Source organism: Diachasma alloeum, unplaced genomic scaffold (genome assembly GCF_001412515.2).
Source record: "Diachasma alloeum isolate Michigan unplaced genomic scaffold, Dall2.0 Dall_scaffold_00782, whole genome shotgun sequence".
Classification (NCBI taxonomy): domain Eukaryota; kingdom Metazoa; phylum Arthropoda; class Insecta; order Hymenoptera; family Braconidae; genus Diachasma; species Diachasma alloeum.
This window is the reverse complement of record NW_021680912.1, coordinates 613,622-632,333: the sequence shown is the minus strand read 5'-3', so window position 1 is coordinate 632,333 and position 18,712 is coordinate 613,622. Positions and strand designations below refer to the sequence as shown.

General features: G+C 39.6%; 3 protein-coding genes across 6 annotated transcripts in view; 1 reads left to right on the top strand and 2 right to left on the bottom strand.

Moving 5' to 3' along the window:
* Window positions 1–321: 321 nt before the first annotated feature.
* Window positions 322–3,481, bottom strand: LOC107044679 (plasma alpha-L-fucosidase). Its single transcript, XM_015266639.1, has 6 exons — window positions 2,914–3,481; window positions 2,563–2,814; window positions 1,669–2,031; window positions 856–1,074; window positions 550–773; window positions 322–468 (listed from the first exon to the last, which is right to left on the bottom strand). The coding sequence occupies exons 1-6, from the start codon at window positions 3,167–3,169 to the stop codon at window positions 382–384; spliced, it is 1,401 nt and encodes a 466-aa protein (XP_015122125.1). The 5' UTR covers window positions 3,170–3,481; the 3' UTR covers window positions 322–381.
* Window positions 3,482–5,306: 1,825 nt separating this feature from the next.
* On the top strand, window positions 5,307–11,478 carry LOC107044674 (protein PAT1 homolog 1). Its single transcript, XM_015266634.1, has 3 exons — window positions 5,307–5,408; window positions 6,599–8,479; window positions 9,198–11,478. Exons 1-3 carry the CDS (start codon window positions 5,370–5,372, stop codon window positions 9,453–9,455), a joined length of 2,178 nt encoding a protein of 725 aa, XP_015122120.1. The 5' UTR covers window positions 5,307–5,369; the 3' UTR covers window positions 9,456–11,478.
* A 91-nt stretch (window positions 11,479–11,569) lies between these two features.
* LOC107044673 (TBC1 domain family member 1) overlaps window positions 11,570–18,712 on the bottom strand; it is a 32,298-nt gene continuing 25,155 nt past the window's right edge. For all 4 annotated transcript variants that reach the window (XM_015266630.1, XM_015266632.1, XM_015266631.1 and 1 more), the window contains 4 exons: window positions 18,347–18,493; window positions 18,036–18,230; window positions 17,153–17,440; window positions 11,570–16,638 (listed from right to left, as the gene is read on the bottom strand). In XM_015266630.1, the coding sequence (XP_015122116.1) occupies window positions 13,531–16,638; window positions 17,153–17,440; window positions 18,036–18,230; window positions 18,347–18,493 (3,738 nt within the window). In that variant the 3' untranslated portion in view covers window positions 11,570–13,530. The remainder of the gene's footprint in view (window positions 16,639–17,152; window positions 17,441–18,035; window positions 18,231–18,346; window positions 18,494–18,712) is intronic.

Here is an 18,712-nt window from a genome sequence, read left to right as displayed (position 1 = left end):
AATCATGTTTATATTACATTTCATAATTTTCTAAATGCGCCGGAAATAATTCTATTTTTTTAAATAATTATTGCTTCAAAGAAGTAGTGAAACGTTGAGAATTAGTGTGTCCACGATATTATTTTGATTATTATTTAGATCTTGCTTTTTGTCCCAGTTTTGACATGTTGGCTATCATAATCTTATCCGTCACGTGGCAAGCAATCGAACGATTGATTACCCTGTATTAAGATATTCATTGATTTTCGCTGCAGATTCTCTCTTCGTTTAGAGAATTCAAAAAAAATCCAAAGAAATTCCAAACCAAAATTCCAAGTCGAATAAATTTATAATTTCGTTTTCCATGACCTGATTATTGAATAGTACATTTTATGATCTATTTCATGTGATTTTGAGAGTCCACGCTGGCTGTCCTCTGTGAGCTATTGCAGGCAATTTCACAAGTATTCTGTCTTTCGCTTCTTGCCACTAGAATTCGACAAAATAATTATTTTTCAAGTGCTCTACTGGATGAGCTAGAAACCTATATTGCGATTCAGTTTTACTGACTTCGATCTGTCCAGAATGACCCAGAATTTCGAAATTGAATGATCGACCACGGGCTAGAGCCCCAAGCTCCAGGGTATCGTCCTCTGGCCACGTCAGGACGATTGCATAAAGTGTTTTCGAGTCTGCGTTGGCTGTGTACCAAGTGTCCCCTGTTACCGTGTCATTTTGAGTCGTCCAGGGTGAAGTATTGTAGATAGCCTCACCATTCACCTTCAACCAACGACCTATGAATTCGAGAAGATCTCGTCAGCACCGTGACAACTTAATAATGTAGATTTTTGTTTTTTATATTGAAGAACTGTTTGCCTAGGGTTAAAAGACGATCTTGGAATATTGGCGCGATGATCCCATCCTTCGTGGGTCCAACATTGATCAACAAGTTACCACCGCAGCTGACAGTACTCATTAACTGCTTTAGAAGCTCCTCAGTGGTCATGTAATCCTCCAGAGCAGCATTTCGACGAAATCCCCATGATTTCTTATCAATCGTCATTGCATTCTCCCATTTGTGTGGCAGAAGATGCCCTAGATGAATAACAAGACGCACGAAAATAATCTATCGGATTTCTATTGAATTTCTGCAGAAAATTCCATCAGATTTTGAACCATTCTATTGAAGCATTTCGAAGCTTCACCGCACGGTTCTTTATACAGAAATATATAACAGGAAATTATTTTATAAAATAAAGTAGAATTCGATCATTCTGTATAATTATTTCTATTGAGATATTTTCCATGGAAATTCCTCGACATCCTTTTTTATTTTTCTTCTCTTTTCATTGAAAGAATCAATTGAAAAAACGTGAAAAACTTGAGCCCAGGAATTTACATAGAAAATATCTGAATGGAATAAATTGTATAGAAAAATCTAATTCTCTGAATATTTTCTACGAAATTTCCTTTGGAAACGATGATTTCCAGGGAATAGAGAGAAACTTCTTCACTAGTTGATTTAAAAATTGAAGGAAAAGATTACAAATTATTCTTTCATTCAAATAAATGAAAAATGAACTTTTCCATTTTTCGTGATTTAAAAGAAATTTTTAAAAACGTATTTTTCATCCAAATTTTGTAGTGTGTACTGAAATTCAGTAAAAAATAATTCGACAATCCAATTACCTGGATTGAACCTGTCAGCACAAGAGTAAAAGTCCCCATGCTCGCAATTAGTTCCCGTCCCCCACCTGTCATTAACAACAACTGTATCCTTAACAGGACTATCATTATACAGATAAGCTATGAATTCCTTGGATTTCCAGTACTCCTCCGAGGTACCTCCATCTCCGTCACTCCAGAACACCTCGGGCTTGTACTTCTCGACAATTTCATGCATTTCTGGTATGACTTTGTCCTGCATGAACTTGTCAGTTGTGAAATTATTGCGTTTATCCTCCAGGTACAGGGGATTATACCACTCGAAGAAGGAGTGGTAGAGTCCAAAACGGAGGGTTGTGTTAGCTCTTACAGCATCCGCTAATTCCCCTGAATGAGTCGGATCAGATGTATGAAAATATTCAATAGACAAACGTCGTGCTTCTGCCGGCAAATCCTATTCGTCTTTTATTTTCGATTTATATTGAGAAATTTTGCAACTTTTCCACCTCCGATTTTACTGCGATTTGTCAGCGGATTTTTTATACAATAAAATCAACAATTTTCATTCAGCATTTTCTTTCGATTTTTTTTTGTATAGAAATCATTGCGCTCAAATTTTTTCACTGTTTTCTGCTACTTTTTTTTTCTCTTTGCAGAATGCAAGAGAAACAACATTGGAAGGTTGATGTGCAAAAAAAGCAAAAAAACGAGTTCTAGAGAAAAAACAACATCAGTTCACTGTCTCGTGTCGATCAAAATAAAAAATCGCACTATGCAATTCCTGAATTTTCAATAGAAATCGATAAAAACCAGATCCAACAGAATTTCAACGGAATGCCAATGGAATTTCTCCTGAGATTTATCCCCGAAATGAATAATCTGAACGAAGAAACAAATCAAAAAGCCAGAGTTATTCACCAACTAAGTCCCTGTGGGGTCCAACATCCATAGCATTCCAGCTAAAGGAGTACTTGGAGGGCCAGAGGGTGTACCCCTCATGATGTTTACTGGTAAGAACGACGTACTTGGCCCCAGAGGCCTCGAACAATCTAGCCCACTCATTAGGATCGTAAAATTCAGCAGTGAAGTCACGCGCAAAGTCCTGATACGAGAAACCTGGCTTGTAATTCTTCTTCATGAAATCTCTCAGTTCTCGGGTGACTAATTCGGCTGTAATTTAATCTTGAATTGATAGATGAACTAAAAGCTATTGCTAAATTATTACTAAATGGCAGTTACTTGAGTTATCTAATTATTTTAATTCTATACTTTTCCAGTGGTTCCAGAACCATTCCGAGTGAAAACTGGGAACACTGTAGACTCCCCAGTGAATGAAAATCCCAATCTTGGCATTGTCGTACCACTTGGGGAGCTCCCTCGCGTCCAAGCTCTCCCAGGTTGGGAGGAAACGACCGAAATTTGCACTGGGCACTTTTGAATCGATCTCTACGACGTACACATTGCCATGAAATTCCGATTGCACCGCGAGGATTAAACGAAATGCGAGTGCAATACGAATTAACATTTCGTCGAATCAGAAATGACTTCTCTGCACCGACAAATGTGCAGTGCAGGGATCACTGCAGTGACGTTTTGAGTCAAAATTTATCGAATTTATTTATAATCTTATCACTGTTATTGGAAGCTCCAACGTGATAGAGAGAGTTAAATGAATAAAATCGGCATGGGTAAAATCTGAATGAATAAAAAAATCGCTTTATTGCCAATCCGCGAGGGAATGGATTATAACTTCACAAAAAAAAAAATGTTGTACTGAAAATTCCGAAGAAAAACTCCGGAAAATGCAACGCAAGTTGGAGGAGATTGCGAGTGTTGCTCGGACTGGCAACGACTCTCGACTGTCGTCGCTCTCGCTCATCTCTTTGTCTATTTAATTTGACCTTCTTTACCGGACGAGTGCGACTCGGTGCAATTGCAGTGCATCGTTCACCGCGGGGAACGATCTCATCGCGTCTCTGAAATGTACTTTAACCATGCGACTCACCGGTGCTGCAACCAGCATTCTCTCCAGCATTGGTAATCCAAAATGTTGGGTATACTGGCACACAGCACATGTTATCACCACATTTTATCACTTTCTCACATGTTATCACTATTTATGGATTCAATAGAATAAAATGGAAGTGTACACTGTTGATTCACTGCACCACAACCACTTTGATTAATAAAAAGATTTGATTTAATAGAATAAAATGGAAGTATACACTGTTGATTCACTGCACCACAACCACTTTAATTAATAGAAAAAATAAAATGACTTTCATAATTGTTGATTGAAGATGTGCCCATTCACCGAAATATGTTAAACATCGGACTTTATTTACTAGAGATTAATGAAACACCTTCACAATTATTATCACCTCGAGAAATTGACAAAATAGGGACAACAGGCCCGTTACTGAACGATTTCAAGTTCCATTGACTATCCCTTAAATAATAAAATTACAATTGTACTGATTATTTCATCTTTCAATAATATTACTAGTGACAATCACGTAATCAATTGTTTTTTCTATTGATCGACGTTCAATAAATAAAAGAAATATACCCGAGGAGGAATAAATTAGGATTTTCAGCTGCATTCGACTACTTCTTAATTGAATTACTCTTTGTTTTGTTATTTTTACTTGAAATAATATTTTTCCATCATCTACCCATTTAGGTGGTTCTTTTGTTTTAAATTCTACCACGAAACTCGAATTTACCTTAACCGTTCAGCAATTGACCTGTTCACCCGACACACGATTCTGCCTTTGTTCACCCCGCGAAGCCAGAACTCGACTGCTGCCGGCATTGTCTTCCATTTTTAATCCACATGTGTCCAAAAAACATGCCAACAGTGTTTACACTGAGAATTTCTCCCTCATAATCAACACTCAAACACAAATCATACCCCGATCCAATTATTATCGCCAACAGTGGAATTGTATCACCTCAGGAACAATAAACCGATGTTTTCGGGAATCCAACGACTCAAGACTCAACTGCAACCGGGATTATCCTCTCTCATTGCTAGCCCACCCGGTATCTCCAAAGAAATATGCCAACACTTTTTACCCTCGACATTTGTAACTAATAACGCACTCACAAACACAAATTTTAATTGATCGAATCGACAAAATACACGCACGATACTTTCTTTGTTCATCCCGCGAAGCCAAGGCTCAACTGCCACCGACACTGCCCTCCACCATTTTTAAACCACATGCAGTGTCCAAAAACTATCCCAGCACTGGCTACACTGGGAATTTTTTACTCGTAATCAACACTCAAGCAAAAGTTTAAATTAATTAAGGAGAGAACTCGCACTCGGTCGCACGGCTGCCCACGAATCATAACCCAAATTGGCGGTTTTATTATCGTCATCAACACACACACGATTCCTTCAGACCCTGCAGTGCATAACTGTCCTCTGATTTCAACAACAAAAGGCTCGAGGTGTTCTGGCCCTCATTTTTCACGTGAACATTGTCGTTAACAAAGAAAAGCCGGTAGACAGACGTAAAGAAAACAGTAACGACGAGATTCAAAACTCTCGAATCGCCGACAATTCGCCCAATGAAAGCCGCCAGACGGCATCGCACTGCCACCTACCTCACACTCGCGAAACCCCACGAGAATGCAATCCGCCATGACAGCTAATGTCTTTTCCAGCGCTTGACGTTTCCTCGGAACATGACATTTTGCAGATTTAATTTCATCAAATGGCAGACTCTTTTTTCGGATTTCCAACGTCACACCCAGTGAGTAAAGGCTAAATTAATTTCCTCTCAATCTACACGATTCCATTGACCCCCGATTGAGGATCAAATGTGACTGCGAGAAATCAACATCACAGTGGCTAGAACTGCGACGCGTTCTAGTTTTTAATATCAATTTCTACCTCAATTTTTCATTAGTTTTCTCACAATTTGATTCTGAAAAAAATGGGAATAATTCGGAATAAATTCGTTATTTTATTTCTGTTGAGATGCATGATGAAAACATTGGAGTTATTATGCGACATGCCCTTGAAACAACTCCCGAGTAATGCGGTGTCGTTGGCCTGAGTGCTCGAACCATCTAGATACATAACCTCGTAAACCTTACTAAATCAAACTCAATTTTGATGGAATGATCAAGGGCGTTCGGAAACAATAGCACAACTAATTAAGTTGTGATGAATAAAATTATAATTGACAAGTTAGTTTTGTTATTTTTTCATCAATATTCCTTCATTTCTTTCAAAATATATTGCGGAGTAGCTGTTGTTTCTCCTCACAAACCCAAAAAAAAATTCTGAATGAAGAGTGGAAACCGTCCCAGGGAGATGTAGTCGTTGATAATCTCAGAAAGTAGGAACTTCACTGCATCAAACTCCAAAAAATAGCACACCTAGTGAAATTATGGCGAATGCAATTAAACTGATAATTAAGTTTTGTTATTTTACCTCGATATTTTCCTTATAATTTACTGCAGAACAGTTTCTGTAAGTTATGACCTTTGATAAGTCATAGAAAATCACTTCTCAGACGTCATATTCAGACACAATGCAACTCATTCCAGGATTATTCTCGATTGTGTATAATTTATCACAGTCTCACTATGAAAAAACCCCAATTGAGGGGATTCGCGAGGGTTTCAGGGTTAAGCAATCACATGAGCAAACTTTTTTCAAGTGCGAACGAATTTTTTCACGACTTAAAAATACTTCACGCTTAGATTCACCTGAATTGAGTTCCCCACTGGTGACTTTTCCCCAGTTCCACCTTCATTTTCTCGTGGACATTCAGAGCATTATCCATGAAAGGGGTAGAATATCCCGTTCCACAAATCCTTCTCACCTCAAAACAGTTAAATCCCCCAGAAATTCCCTCCCATCCCAAAGAAGATTGAAAAATCCCCCAGGAGTTGCTCAGCAGACCCGGTCGATTCTCACCAACCTCCTTTCCAGGGAAGTGGATTCGACGATGCAATAGATTGCCCCCAAGACGATGACGAAGTAGGCGAGGAGGACGAGTACGATGCCCTGAACGACGAGACCTTCGGCGAGGACGCGACCGACGGTGACTGGGAGCAGGACCACGAGAAATTGGCCCAGATAACCGAGTCAACTCGTCCCCTGGTGCAAACCACCGCTTCCACGAAGAATGGGCTGGACGTGGACATCGAGGGTAGCTTATCCCACCTAGTTCTCGACGAGAAGGACGGAATAGTCCCCCGGCCAGGTGTCTGGGACAGTCCCACGCTGGTACTACACCCCCAGCCCCAGCCCCAGATTCACCCCGGGTCCCAGCAGCCCCTGCCAGTGGCCTTGAAATTCGTTCAAACAGTCGAGGAGCTAGAGCGAGGTCTCATCCGCCCCCCGCCAGGTCTAGCAAAGCCCCCGCCAACGATAACAAACGCCCAGGCCCCCAGGAACCAGTTTATCCTGGACTATTCAGGTCTCAACGACCACTTGCCAGTTAATTTATGCCAGAAAATCTTCAACGGCCCCCTCCGACCGAGATTTCCCCCAGGTCTAGCCCTCCCTGGGCCCCACCCGGTGGTTCTCCCCCCAAACGTTCACCTCCCCAACCAATTACTCCAAAACCCACGTCCCATGCCACCGAATCAAACAAATCTCATACTGGGGCGCCACTCCATGCCCCGCCACCTGATAGTGAATCAACGTCAAACAATGCACGGCAACTTCGTGGGAAATTTCCCCCAGCCAAGACTCAACCTCCCGCAGTTCATTCGACCCGACCAGCCAGTGCCGCGATTCGCCATTCCAACGAATCACCCGAATCAGCACAACAATCAGAGAAATCAGTGCAGAAGTCACGGTAACGAGCCACCAGCAGCCAATCACCAGCCATTTTTCAAGAACAATCAGTACTGGCATCAGAATCGTAATAACCAGAGGTACAATCATCATCGTCATCATAATCAGCTGAATGGGCTGAACGATAATGGGGAGTATGACGAGTACTCTGGGCTGATGAGCTCCAGGGAGAAGCAGTGGCTGACGAATATTCAGTTGCTCCAGCACAAGACCAATCAGCCTTATGTCGATGATTACTACTTCACTGTGTTCTCGGAGAGGCAGAATAAGAAGAATGATAATCAGGACAGCAGGGATAGGAAGCAGAATAATAATGGGTTTGGGAGGGATCCGAGGGACAAGGAGCAGCATGTGTTGACGAAGGTTGTTTATACCCCGACGCAGTTTGAGAATTCTCTGGGGAAGCTGCAGTGCGGGAGTGTCACAGCACCCAGGAAGATCATTGATATGGATGTGGTGCCCAATAGCGATCCTCAGCAGCATCCGCAGCAGAAGGACATGAAGAAGGCGAGGCAGCGGTTGTTGGAGATTGAGAGACTGTACACGGTGCAGCTCAAGCTCGAGGATTTGAGCAATCCCCTGGCTCAGGTGGCTGAGCCACTGGAGCAGCCCCAGGAGAACGAGGAGCCCAAAGCCCCCAAGAAAACTGCCCCTGAGCTCATTAACATCATGCTGACGTCACTCATTCAACTGCTGCATGAGGACAAACTCGCCAGCATTCTCAGTATTCGGAAGGGGAAGAATCTTTTGCTGAGGTTTCTGCCTTTCTTGAGTGTCACGGAGTACGGTGCACAGCTGGGCGAACTGTGGACTGGGCTGCTCAGGGGGCTGGCCATTGTTGGCAGGCGGGATGCCTATCTGCTGGTGAAGTTCTTCCCAGAGTTTCACAGGTGGATTGAGACTACTAGGGATTTTGAGACTGTTCTGAGACTGGCAAGGGGGTTCTTGGACTCGGTCAATCAGAACAGCAGGATTAATAATAGTCTCGCTTTTGCTGTGACCAATAAGGTTTGTACAATTGAAATTTTATGGGGTATTCGGGGAGACGGGGGTTTGGGAAGATAGTGGGGGGATTAATTCCGTAGGTTTTGAGGTTCGATCGAGGATTTTGAAAATGTTGGGATGAGAATTTTTGAGGATTCTTGATTCTTCGTTGTTTATGCTTAATCTATTTCAAGAATAACGGGAAAAATAATTCAGGGCCCTATTTGAATCGGAGTTTCCGGACATTTTACAATGATTTATTATTTAAACTTTGCAAGTTGGAATTTTAATTTTGAGGTTGAACCGTTAGAAACATTTTAAAAAGCGGGGAAAATTTTTAAAAGTTTACTGTTGGAGGATGAAATAATCAAAAAATTGCAATTTTGGAAAATTACGAGCATTTTCGGTAAATAATTCATAAGCACTCAATTTTCCAGCATGAATATCATTTGTTCGGAATCGTGGGTAGCAAGAAGAAAATGTTATTAAATTCACATCAGTATTATTTTTTTCGTTATCAACCTAATTATCCTTGACCCGACAATTTCAAAAAAAAGAATCCTCCTACACTTACAACAGCATCATTTTCAATTCAAAATTTACAATAGAAATTTTTTAAAATCAACAATAATCCAAGTTAGAGTCTAGAGTACTATTAACGTAAATAAAAAATGCGAAACGACAGCCTGAGTACATCATTTGCTCATTCTTTCCCTGATATTCTCATTTTCATAATGTGCAGTTTGGAGTCTCTGTGATTGCATCGCTCCTCGAGCAAGCAGAAAATCTCTACCCCGATGACAAAGCAATGACACAAGAATGGTCAACATTCATCGTTAGTCTATCCGAGGCAGTTGGTGCATCGACACCGAGTGTAGCACCCTGTCATCCAGTCGCTGCTAACACACTCCATCAGCATCTCAAGAGAATTGGCAGTCTCAAAACAGAAAGGTACGAACCACTAGAGTCACTCCTCACTGACGCAAACCCATCGCGATAGACTGATTATCTTACTACATTTGAAAAAAATCCGCGAGTCATCTCTTTTCGTTATGTTGAAAAATCATTCTCCAGTTGTGGAGGAATACAATGGAATTTTATTTCCCGTTCTGTGTAATTCAAATTCACCGTTTGTTCTTCCATTCTGGGAATGTATATAGAAATGACTGGTAATTTTTTTTTTGGGGGGGTGGACAATGAAAATTTATTAGACTAAAATGTGTACATGAATCGATATTCATTCGTCTCGTTACCCTGAATCTGATGGAAAAATACAAGAAAATGTAAACAAGTACGGAAGAAGTACAAGAATTCATTAAGGCTATAGTCTCTTTTTTTTTCTCTCGTCTCGGTTATCATGACATCTTGGCACAGTTTGTTCATAGAATTTAGTTAATCGTAATTTCACAGTTTTGTACAACTCTGTGTAAATAATTTTCTCCCCAACGAATGTCATAACCAGTGAGTTTAATCGACTTTTTCATTTATCAGCGAACACTTACGCTTTGGAGAAATATTTTTATTTCGAGGGGATAATGCAGGATTTTGAGTTTTGCTGAAACATTTTGTTACTTTATGTACGTTTTTGCTTTTGTACATATCGTCTGATTATTTTTTTCGTTCCTGTAGACTAGACGGTAAATGAGAGTGCGAGAAAAATGTAATTAGTTTAATTTACGAGTCTATCAGTGGTGAAAGTTCAAATGACTATTAATTAAAATCAATTATGCTTGATTTGGGAGAGGGGTTGAGATGACGTTTCACTCTCACATTTTCATATTATATTTTTCGGTTAATCTGGGAGTGAGATTGAACGACGAATCGACTATAAATACCTCGTGTATTTGAAATGAATTTAATGAAATTTAATGATATTTTTCTTTTCTCGAAGCCCAATCTGGTTGCGCTGTATTCTTCTTAAAATGTAACCGGGCAGAATGAAAATTAAAACAATTATGTAAAATCATAGACGAAGTGCCGTTTAGATATAATTTTTTCCGAGCGCTTTCAATTATTTTCTATTAAGTAACAAAATGAACGTTTTTCAATTTGCATTTGATATTGCATTAAAAAAAATATATACAAAAAATAAAAAAAATCTATTGGGCGTGATGATGATGCGCGTGAAAATGATGTTTTTTCTTTCGAGTGGTAATGTAAAACACCAGCTGATGAGAACAAATAATGAAAATACGATTTTTACCTGCCTTAACTCAAACCTATTTAGTAATATGTTAAAAGATAAATAGGTCGTTTAGGCATCGGCGTTGATTATTATGATATATTAAATATACATGTAAACTAGTTTAAATAAACTTGATAACTTTTTTCACTATGATTGTTATCACCGGAATATTATTGATAGAAAATGAAAAAAACGAAAAAGCCAAAAAAATATATATATGAGACCAGAAATGCCAACTGCGGCAATCGTGGAGTGCTTTTTATCGTAATGCAATGCTCAATGCAAGCGTATCATTTAACTCAATGACGTATATGACGACTTGATTGACCATTTAATTCATCTTCCATTGAATAACCTGAAATCTATTGATTTGATTGTACATGCAATGTCAGTGGCACTTTATCATTATTCAGAGAAAATTTAATCATCGTGTACTTGAGTTTATGGCGGTTACATTATTACATATTATATTTTTTCTATTAGAGATAATTTCGTTTACATATTTTCTTCACAACTAATATTTTTTTCTATCATTTCTTACGCTCTGAGGAAAATAACTGAAAAATGACAAAAAAAAGTGTGGGGGAGTGGGTGAATTAATAAATTCGATGTACTTTTTCCGTACTCTATGTATCAATAATGAATTTGTTTACTTTTTGAAGGAAATGAGAGTGAGATATAGACGATTGTACATTTATAATGCTGCCGAGGGACTATTTAGAATGTGAAGAACAGCAGTTTTGTCATTAATTGTGTATTGTATGTACAAAAGAGAAATGAAAAATTGATCAGATTGATAAATTGAAGACGCAAATAAATGTTTTGACATTATCATGTATCATTTGTCTTGTTAAATTTCACGATAAATCCCTCACAATGAAGTAAGTATTACAATTAAGGGAGGAATTAAATAAACATTACTAGAATAATTAAAATTCACATTTGATGTTAATTTATTGAAGACATAATTCACATATGTAATTCTTCTGATCTGCATTAAGCATTGAAATAGGGTATATATTATCCATTTCATCTTACAAATTACCTTAAAATAAATCGATACATTTTACTGGCATTTTAATGATATTTTCCATAAAAAATGAAAGATTTTAATAAATGTGGACGGGAGAATATTTATCCTCATCGTCACATCTTATCACCATTTCCAGTTCAATGGAAATTGCTCACTACTCTAGTATCACTATGAACAAGACTGGATTCTTTTTTTCTAACGTCTTTTCACCTGCGAGAGGAATTTCTTGTCCCTCACCAACAATGATGTACCTAGGAAGCATTTGTGGAAGTGAATCGAGAATTTTCAGTAATTACTTCATCAATGATGGACCGAAGAATTAAACGAAACATTCACCTACTGCATGCCCTACTCTCCCTAAATTCCATGAGAAAACCTTCGATACAATTTCATCACATATACTGCACTAAATCTATTCCTTACATCTGTATGTTAATCTTTAATTTATGTACACTGATCAAGTACGGGCTGTGATAGTGGCTCATCACTGGCAACTATAGCATTAGAATTCTTCTTTAAACACGTAAACAATTGATCCTCGCGGATTAATGACCCCTCATAAATACACGACTGCTATGTCACCTAGAATGGTATAAATCTAAGTACTAGAAAATATAAATAACTTCTCTCTACAGTTATTTACTCTTTCCATGAAAAAAAATGGGCCAATGAATCAACTTTTCCTCAACTTTGACATTCAACGTTATTTCATTGTTTACGCAATTTCCAGTAAAACATCCATCGAATACTGAACTATATTTTATTCTCATATGATTTGTACTACAGTGTTTAAGTTAATCAACGATAAGTACTGAATAAATTTTAAACCTAATTTTTTGAATAATTCCGGGTGTTATTTAAATTTGGCAGTCATTTAGAGATGTGTAATGTTTCGATTGACAATTACTTCCAATTTGACGTTTCAAAAATTTCTGTGAGCATTCACAGATGTGATAGTCGTGCTACTATTGCTTCCCTGATGGACTGTTCTCATATAATTTATAAATGTACAATATATTGTTTAATTGGCACACTGCATAGAGAGATCCAAAGTTGAATCAGTTTACATTCAATTTATCAATAGAACTTTCTATTAAGTCTATTACATAGGCAAGACATCGTGATATTCTCTTCACATTTAGAAATTTCTACTCTTGATATATTATATTTCATCACTGACGAAGAAGACTGATAAAAAATAAACCCGTTAATTCATTTTGTGCGATTTAATGATTCAGGTGATCTTCAATAATCGAGAATAATTAAAGTACAAGATTTTTTAATCCACTAGAACTTAATACCGGATTCTACCCAATTAAATACTGTTTTCAATGTTATAATCGTGCAGTTCATTCGATGATTCTCACCAGTACGGGATAATATGGACGCGTGTGGACGAAAGTAATGAAGAATCTGTCCTCTGGGGAATAACAATGATGGGAGAGAGGGTAATCATTCGTAAAATTCGGCGAATTCATACTAAATATTGAATGAAAATTTTTGAACTATCGAAAATATCGAAAAAAAAATCAAAAATTTCATTACATCTTCACAATTTTCAGAAATGTCTTTAGAAATTCATTACAATATTCAAAATCTTGAAATTTCTCAACATTTCATTAAATCCTGGGAATTCGAAAAAATATTTCAGAATCCTCGAAACATTAAACCCTTGAAATACTCGTACAATTTATTTCGTGATTACCCCTTCTCCAAAAATCACTCTAATCCACAAAAAAAAAAGCCAAAGAAATAAATTTAGAAGACAGACCTATCATAATTGACACAATGACTCCACAAATCGCGGAATCTCCATCCAACGATTCACTCCTCATTAATCGTGACAAGTACCATGTGTTATCTAGTAAGAATTTCCGGATTTTGGCTCTGCAGCTCCTTGCTAAGGCTCTCATTCTGCCCCTGACTGGACAGCCTCACCGGTTTTATGCACTTTAATTTCGTAGTTCCCCCATACTTGAAGTTAACATCGCTGCAAGTGTCCAGTGGATGAACTGTTCCAATACTCGAGACAGTGTCATTACTGTCATCCAACTTGGTAGTGGGAATTTTCTTGACAGATCCAAGTTCATAAGCAGACTTTGTAGGTTTGAGTTTCATTTTAGCATTCAACGGCAACGAGGTAGATTTCTCCAGACTCCCAGTCTCAATCTTCAAATTATTGTCACTCTGTATAACATTGTCGATTGTCGTATTGACAGTGTCAGTGATTTGTATGTCAATATTAACTGTCTTGGGATCATTCTCGTCATTATTATTAAGTGTGTGTTCACCAATGCTCTCGTTCCTCAAAGCTGCCATTTGCGCTCGTTGCTGTTTAATATGATTATGAGAATTAGCAAAGAACGACGACATTTTCTCCAGCTTCGTCCCAAGATTCGGTTGACTGAGGGCAGATTTAAGTGGATAAGGGGGTTCCATATTGCCCTTGAGGAATATTTTCGAGTCTCGTCCCGTGGAGTTGCTCTTGGTGGGCTCATACCGATTGTTATTATCCTCAATCACCTTCAGGGGAAATGACTTGGAGCTATTACTCCGACGCTTCTCAGCAACACTGAATTGTGCTATTATCCTCCTCACATCGCCCGGAATTTCAATATCAGTCCTAGTCTCAGCCAATTGTTGTATGAAGGAGCCCAGAGTGGCAACTGTCACCTCCAGACTTCGATTCTGCGACTCCAGTTTGTGAACTGACAGCTGCTGGGAGGATCTGGTGCTCTCGAGACGCTGAAGATTGCTCACAGCAATCTCCAGTTGTGAGGTGAGATGGGCATTCTGCTGGGTCAGCTGTTTATTCAGCAACTCCAGTTTCTCCATGTTCTCGATCTGAGGTTTGACGGACAACATCTCCTCCTGGAGGACTTGATACTCGACTCTGTACTCATTCAACTGCTTGGGGATCTCCAGATCCGGGTAGAAGACCCTCTTCATGACACGATCCAGGATGGCCTTGTCGACAGCTGGAACTGTCACCTTGAGGTACTCCATGATCTCCTCGAAGCTGTCGCACATCAGCAGCTGATCCTGATGCTCCTCCAGCAGTGCGAGAGCCACTCTGAATATGACTTCCGAACTCTCGAGGAACAGAAGATCGAATACTCTGGTGACAAAACCCAGGGGGAATTGACTGGCGAAGAGAGTGAGTAGCCAGGGGGCTGCGTAGAGCGTTGGCGACACCTCGTGTTTATCAAAGTGAGAGTAAATCGAGGGTAACCTGTCGTGAAGTAATCTAGACAGTTGATAGAGATGCAGCTGGAGTGCAGCCATATCAGGTAAGTAAAGTTTTCTGAGTCCTCGCCTGAACATGAGGTGTCTGAGTAGGAAGAAGGCTTGATCCTCAGACATGTGAAGTAAAAGAACTCCAGCTACAAAGCTGAGGCCCTGGCAGTAGCCCACCTCGTGATCCAGCAGAGAATACGCCTTCAACAGGTTGAACAGAGCGAGCTGACCTGGACCAAGGGGTGAGCTGAAATAAGGATGATTGGGAAACGTTCGGCCCAAATCAATCAGAATGGCGTGTTGCTGAGAGGTGAGTTGTTTGAGAAGTAAATCATAAGGTGTGTTGTAATTAGGAAAGTCTGCGGTGTCGATAGGTGGCATTTTCAGGCAAAACTGTTCAGCGAGAAAATGCCAGACATCCCCTCGTTTGCCCCTGGGCACCCCCTGTTTAATCGCCTGGAGAAGCATCTGATTGTCGCACTTTGTTGAGATCCTGCTCTCCTTGCTCACAAGCAAATCCCATACCTCTGACAATTCCCTAGCACAACTACTCAACTCATCGTACTCCAGTTTTATCCTCTTCATTGTCGCCTCCTCCTGCCTCACCCTGAGTCTCGTATTTTCCTTCTCCATTCTTATTAAAATCACCTGTTGATTGATCGCCTTCTTCCATAATTCTCGTAACTCCTGTTTGGATCTCTTGGGTGTCACTTGTACTTTATCCCTCGTATTTTTGTCGTCCCTAGCCTCCTGGTCCTTTCCAGGTGTGACAACTCGATTGAGTATTGCTTGCCTCCAAGAACTGTTGGACTGCAATCGTGTATTGTCTTCAGCCTCAGTGGGCGACATCTTTGGTGAATTACCCACTTTCAGGAATATATCCATCATGGGGCTCTTTGGTCCTGTGTTAACCACCAACTGTTGTTCAGGGGAGACCCTCAGGGACCTGGGACGATTGGACTCTGGTGTTACCTCTCCCATCATCCCAGGCATCGATCCAACAGGGCTGCCTCTCTCACTCCTTGAGGCATTGTTATCCCTCACGTGTGAATTCAGTCCAAAATCATCCCTCGAACCCTTTCTTTTCATCAGATGATCGAAGGAGTTCGTTAAGGATCTCTTGGCCTTCATGAATATTGTGCTGCCCACTCCAACGCTCAGATATTGATTCAAAAATTCACTCCTCTGTTCAGCTGTATCGTGAACATGTCGTGATTGCTTGGACTCACAGTGGGCACGTAACAGCATCATAAGAAATTGATTTTGCTCGCGTAAACTGAACTCACGACCAGAGCCACCAGCAGCCTCAGCACCTTTGTATTTCGTCACAACGATCTCCTGCTCGTCCTCTGGGAGGAGCTCCATACGAGTGAATATTATACTCTGGGTCTTTCTGTCCCCCTGACCCTCGATTGCTTGACAAAGATTGTTGTACCACACCATGGGACAGTGCTCACACTGGAGTATTGTGTGACGTTCTTTTTTCGCACCGTTGCAAGTTGCTATGAATGCCTGGGTTATAGCACCAACAAGATCATCAGCCACTGAGGCTGACTGGCATTTGAAGATGTAACCGATGAAACACTCGGCAGACACCTCACGACAGATGAATCCAAAGTGCTCGGGGTTCTTCAGGCCTTGGACACAACTCGCAATGTCCTTTAACTGTTTGTGGAACAGAACGCCTTTTCTGTCGGGGCTTATGAGCCTGAGATCACAGCGGCCAACCTGGAATGTATAGTATAAGAATAATTTGTTAATTGTCAGTCTTTTTTTAGTGTTTTCAATGCTGACTAGTCACTTTCTTTTTTAATTGTTCTAGTGATGGTAATTGTGTAAGTGAAGATGTGTGATGGCTACAATGGGATTTATGGAGATTAAAGAATGAATAAATGAATAAAGACAATTTTTAAAAACAAGCAAATTTAAACAACATCAATTCTTTTGGATTTCTATTGATTTTTTCTGTAGAATATTTTTCATTGAACATTTTTGCGGAATTTTCCAATAGAATCTACCAAAAACTAATAGAAATGTCAATAGAAATTCAATTTTTTTTGTATGTGTAATAATAAGTTGAATAAATTAGTAAGAGTTGTTTCATTTTAGTGTCTCCTTAGGCGATCTTTTCTATGTCAGGGAAATAATAAATTGCTTATTTGCATGAACCGATGGATTAATTCAGTAAAATTCTCAGGCTTTCATAATTTCACCGGAGGAATTGTCGTTTTGGGTTATTTACCTGGAATAACATTGTACGATTGTGATCGTCATTTCCCTTGGATGAAGAGCCTCTTCGGGGCCCTAGGACACTGCCTGTTGAGGCCGCTCTATTTCTCATCATATCAGGTGGTTGCATTGTTGCATTTACGATTTTCTTTGCTTGGGAACTTTCGCGCGTCTCGGTGGGGGGCGGGGGGAGGGACTCCACAGAGCCTCCGAGTGTGGTTATTCCCAGGGGACTCGTTGGGGAGATTATACTGGGGCCTGAGACGTTGTCACTGCTGCCCAGATCACTTGTTGACGAATCCTGGAATTAAACAGTGATTTTATGGTTGTTATTATTCTTCCAGTCTTTCTTGAGTATTTACGAAAATATTAGATGAATAGAATTTTTTTGGAATTTGGGCAGTAGTTGCGTTTGAATTTTTTATGTAGTGGATTTTAATTCAATTTGAGATCAACTCGCTTATAGATTTTTTATTAATCTTGGAAATTCAACAGAAATGATTTCTCTACGTTAGATCATTATTCTATAGGTATTTTAAACTCTTGAATTCATTGACAAAACATTCATCGAATAATGGAATAATTGAACGGAAATAAACAGTTTTCCTAAATTTTTCCATAAATTTTTGAATTTTCAGAAACTCAAATATACGAGATATGAACTAAATCTACCATCAATTTCACTAAAAAAAATTAATAGTATGAGAAATACATCTCGTATTATTTTCTACGAATATCCCTTCACCAGGGAGGTCTAAAGAATTTTTCCTCCACTGCAGATTTTATAGGAAATATTCCACATACGAATATTCAAGTGAAAAATTAATCAAGGAGAACATTTAAAAGCAATTCTAATGAGCGAAATCATCTTGAGAGAGGTGTAATTCAATTCTCACCCCACTATCCCTCCGATTCTCATTACTGGCAGCAAGATGAGCCTGCCTACGTAATTGCTGACACTCGGCAAGCAGATTACCCGCTGTTGATTTAGACTTCTCAAGGCCATGAGCCTTGAACTTCATAAGAGCATCGTCAATGAACGACTCGGGGACCTTCTGATGAGACAACTTTATTTTTCCAACGTAAAGTACCTGATGAAATATGCAAATTCATGAATTAATCAAAGCATGTGAAGCTTCCAGAGAGCTACGAAAAATATTGCACAAGTGTTTGATGTGCGGTACGTCCCCCTTCCCTATTTTCTTACCTCAAAAAAGTGGGATGAACTCGGTGATATGTCAGCGCCAATTGTTGTCAGGGCAGCGGCACTACTGTTGGACCTCTGGAGGTCCCTGTCCCTGTCGACCCTGGACAAGGACGATTGCTCCTTCATGGCGCTGAATAATTCGTGTACCTACAAAGAGATAATCCCATAAATTCTGTCTCAAGGGAAACCACCAGAGAATCGATAAAATGTTGTGAACAAAATCGGAGAGTGTTTCGTAACGAGAGAACGATTAGGAAATACTCTGACACATGTGTCAATAATCCCTCCAGTGCCCAGTGACACGTGCAAACATAACGCCCCAAACTGTCCAGCGAATCCAAAGAAACCTATCTAAAAATGTCGGAA